Below are 4,405 nucleotides of genomic sequence, written 5' to 3'. Positions count from 1 at the left end.
CATGCATTCCTGTTGCAATAACTAGAAATAATATACATATCTGCATATTCCTGAGAATAAAATCGGTATAGCATTTTAAATAATTACTTATACACTTGAAACTGAAATCAAATTTAATACTAAGACCTCTTGTAAAATTTGCTACTATATTACTAGTCAACCAAAGTGTCTTGGCCTCTGAGATGCGCAAATAAAGAAGTGAAAGAGTCAGGGTGCGAGGAAGATGCAAAACATAAAAATCAATAAATCGAGGCTCATGTACTACGTTTACATCCAGCATATTTGACCAGCTTAAAATTTTATTTAATTTTTGTTTTAATTAAATTATATTATGAATAGTAAATGAACGCATGAATTAATATATTTACCAATATACAGTGTGTCCCAAGTGTATACCAGCCTTGACGGAAATTACTTAGGATAAAAATTTTGAATAAGTTTATAAAATAAATGAATAATTATAACAAAGGTATTTATATTATTTTATTTAATAATCCTAAATTAAATCCAGTGTAATATTTACCAATATTTATTTATTATATATTTCTTACACTTTGTACACATTATGTATGGATACATATATTTAATTATATACATATAATTAATACATTATAAATAAATTTATATAGACATAATACACAAAAAATGTTCTTATTATAAAATTAAATTATGTTATGTAAATGGTAAAAAATGCAATATACCTATCTACTATTTCAATAATAAATACTAATTTTCATACATAAAAAAAATTACAAATTAAGGTACGTTTTATCATCGTCAACTGTTAGATTCTTATTTTCCACAGCTTGTTCTTCAACATTATCAGTAAGTTCGTCTATTCCAGATAAGTCACTTTCTGGTTTATCCGACTCATTAGAGTAATCACTGTCTGTTTCAATATCGCTGTCGTTAAGGTTAATTATACCCTTTTCTATGGCTATATCAATTGTAGGTTCCTTTAAAATAAATTCTTTTTCAAATCGTTTTGCTCGTTCACCTCTTGATTTCCATTCGTCAATAACAAATTCTCTAAAGAAATCATCACAATGTTTAATTACCTCATTGAAATTAAAATTAACATTTTTTTTGGCAACGAATTGTTTTAATTCAGCCCAAACCAATTCAATGGGATTAAGGTCTGGATGGTATGGAGGTAATCTTAGCACATCATGACCTTTTGCATTGAAAAGCTCGTCTATTTCATATCGTTTATATTTGGGTTTATGCAGTTTTATTAAATAATATAGTTGCGGCTTTAACATGTTATCGTCATATGATATACCCCTTAAACGTAACCATTGTTGCATTTCTGCTTTTTTTGTTATTGTTGTTGGTACTTTATCTATTTTCTTATTGTCGTATGGAGCATTGTCAATTACCACAACAGACCTTTGCTTTAGGTTTGGAATGAGATTGTCTGAAACCCGTTTTTTGTAGTTATCATAATTCATATCGTGATGATAATCGCCACTTGTGCTGTTGGATTTCCATCTAATATACGCATTGGGGACAAAACTATCTTCGCCACCTGCATGAACTATAATGAGACGTGGTCCCTGGCCTGTTGGTTTTTTAATGCCTTCCAAAGAGTTATCACTCCAACCTTTTAAGTGAGTATGCGTTGAGTGAATGTATGTCTCGTCCATATATACTATATTTCTACCTTCTTCTCTGTATTGACGCATTTTTTTAAGAAACTCTATTCTTAGCAGCCTGATGGGTTGCTGCTCCATTAGCACTCTTTGATTGCTCCTACATTTTTTCCATCGAAAACCGATTTTATGCATTTCCTTATGCAGAGTTTTTTTACATCCTTGATACCCAGTATCTGCGATATATTTTGCATGCACTGTTTTTAATCTAGGAACTGTCTTCTCTGTGAAATGGTGGTTAATGATTGTTCTTCGTAAAATTCCCAAATCTGCGTCGTCCAAGCGAATTTTAATTTTGGTATTTTTATTAGTTCTTTTAGGTGTTGAAAACGATGTTGATTGGCCTGATGTAACCAATGTTGCCTCTTTTTTAATTCGTCGAATACTTCTAATTGATACCCCTGTTGCTGCTGCAACGCGTTCTTGAACCTATAAAAAAAAAGTAAATTTATAAATCTGCCAAACAATTACACATAAGGAAAAAATACTTTGCTGTTGCGTTAACACGTGGTCAAAATACGAGCTTATACAAAAATTTATAAAATTATAAATAAAGGCGCACCAGGCCAGGTAAATATGTATTAATTGGATTTTCTTAATTTTTCTGAAGATGATCTAGTGGTAAATATCAAATTATTTAAAAATTTGTTAATTTTATAAGGGAAGAAAGCAATAAAAAGGATTAACTAATTGCGTGTTATTAAGGGGTGTTAAGCTGATTACCTTAAATACAAGTACCTAACCTATATTACCAAACTACCTTCTCCTAGGTAGGTACTTTTTAGGTAAAAACCTAGATATACATATATTTACATATTTGTTTAAAAAGTAAATATTTTAAATTATGTACAAAAGTATAATAACCATAACAATCTTTATTATGATTTCATAACACATAGGTACATACCTATGTACATATGTACCTATAATATAAATTTATACATACATTATATAAAATGACAATTTCCTTAAATCAAAAGTCGCAAAACAATAAACCTTACAAAGCAAAACTAAATTTTCGATGCTCTAATCTTAAAAAATATTTTTTGGGTGGTTTTAAAAAAATCATAGCTTTTGACTCATGTGAATTTGTTGACCTCGTCTGAAAAAGGTGTTGTGAAAATATTTTTCCAAAATACGTGCATCGAAAACTTAGTTTTTCATACCTTTTCAAATTTAATCCAAACTTTGATGCCCTTATAAAAAATACCGTACATTTCGCGGGATGAAAGTTTATATTTTGTAACTTGTCTTAATTGTTTACTCTTGCATCAGTTGCGTAAAAAATAATAATAATAAGTTAAGTTAATGTAATAATAATAAGTTAATGGTATTAAATAAAAACATACCTTTTCGAGAGGAATTGAAACTTCTCCAGCTACAGCTTCTGCTTGCATAAAATTTAACAAATTGCTAATTATTTCCCGACTTTGACCGGTAAGAACTTTATTTTTTAAACTAGTTTGAAAGGGCATTTTGAACTATAAAAGTTTTAATATCACCTCACAAAATATTAATAAAGATTTACTGCCGAGTGAGTATAGGTATTGCGGAGTAAACAATGTGAACACTATGAGAGCACCACTTTAAATGAGCTCCCGTCGGTTTTGTCACCGCGCATCCAAATCTCAGAGGCCAAGACACTTTGGTCGACTAGTAGTAGTATAGGGTGTCCCAATAAGAGCGCACGTTTTAATTGGTAAATAAAAGTCATAATTTATTTTAAACTGAGTGTTATTTATATTTTAATGTAAAACTAATACACTGCAATTAAACGTGAAAAATAATATCTGGCAAATGGCCGCCTCGACTTTCGTGACAGACTCTTATTCGTTTTGAGAAATTTTCAATTACATTTTCACATAATTGCGGCCCAATTTCGCTCATAATACGTCTAATTTCGTTTTTTAACTGTGGAATTGTTGTTGGGTTATTAGCGTATACGAGGGATTTTAAAAAACCCCAAAGAAAAAAATCACAAGGCGTTAAATCGCATGATCTTGCGGGCCAGTTCTGGTCTCCATTTCGTGAAATGACACCACCGGGAAACTTTCTTTGCAACAATTGAATTGCTTTACGTGTAGTGTGACATGTCGCACCATCCTGTTGGTACCACATACCGCCCGTATCCATACCATCCAATTGAGGCCGTAAAAACTCAGTGAGCATATTACGATAGCATTCGCTGTCCACGATAACTGCATTTTCAGCCTCGTCCTCGAAGAAGTACGGTCCAATTACTCCACCTATCCAAAGTGCGCACCAAACAGTGACTCTTAATGGATGCATTTTCTTCTCATGAATGACTCTAGGATTTTCTTCCCCCCAAATTCGGCAATTTTGTTTATTAACAAAGCCATTAAGGTGAAAGTGTGCCTCATCGGTAAACAAAATTTTTTTTTCGAAAAATCGACATCCATTTGTTGTTTTTGCAATACCCAAGAAGAAAATGTACGGCGCGTCGCCTGGTCCACTGGCTTTAATTCTTGGGTCAATTGAATCTTATAGGCATGTAAATGAAGATCTTTTGTTAGAATTCGGTGGGTCGTGCTCTTCGAAATGTGCAACTGCTGTGCACGATGACGGATAGATGATCACGCACTGCGGCAATATTTTTAACAGAACGGCTAGTACGGGTGACGCACTGGTGTTTTTACATCCACGAAAGAACCATTTTGTTCAAATTTATCAATTAGTCTTTGGACGGTCGTGTGATTTAATGCATCATGTCGACCAAAAATGCCCCGCAATTT

The 4,405-nt window shown here is 32.2% G+C and overlaps 1 protein-coding gene across 1 annotated transcript; it reads right to left on the bottom strand.

Annotated features, from left to right (window-relative positions):
- Nucleotides 1-749: 749 nt before the first annotated feature.
- Nucleotides 750-3,343, bottom strand: LOC126738106 (uncharacterized). Its single transcript, XM_050443256.1, has 3 exons — nucleotides 3,002-3,343; nucleotides 1,119-2,081; nucleotides 750-956 (listed from the first exon to the last, which is right to left on the bottom strand). Exons 1-3 carry the CDS (start codon nucleotides 3,125-3,127, stop codon nucleotides 750-752), a joined length of 1,296 nt encoding a protein of 431 aa, XP_050299213.1. The 5' UTR covers nucleotides 3,128-3,343.
- Between the last annotated feature and the right edge of the window lie 1,062 nt (nucleotides 3,344-4,405).

The sequence above is a fragment of the Anthonomus grandis genome, chromosome 7 (assembly GCF_022605725.1).
Source record: "Anthonomus grandis grandis chromosome 7, icAntGran1.3, whole genome shotgun sequence".
NCBI lineage: Eukaryota > Metazoa > Arthropoda > Insecta > Coleoptera > Curculionidae > Anthonomus > Anthonomus grandis.
Note: the sequence above shows the minus strand (reverse complement) of the source record. Positions and strands in the feature narration are given on the sequence as shown.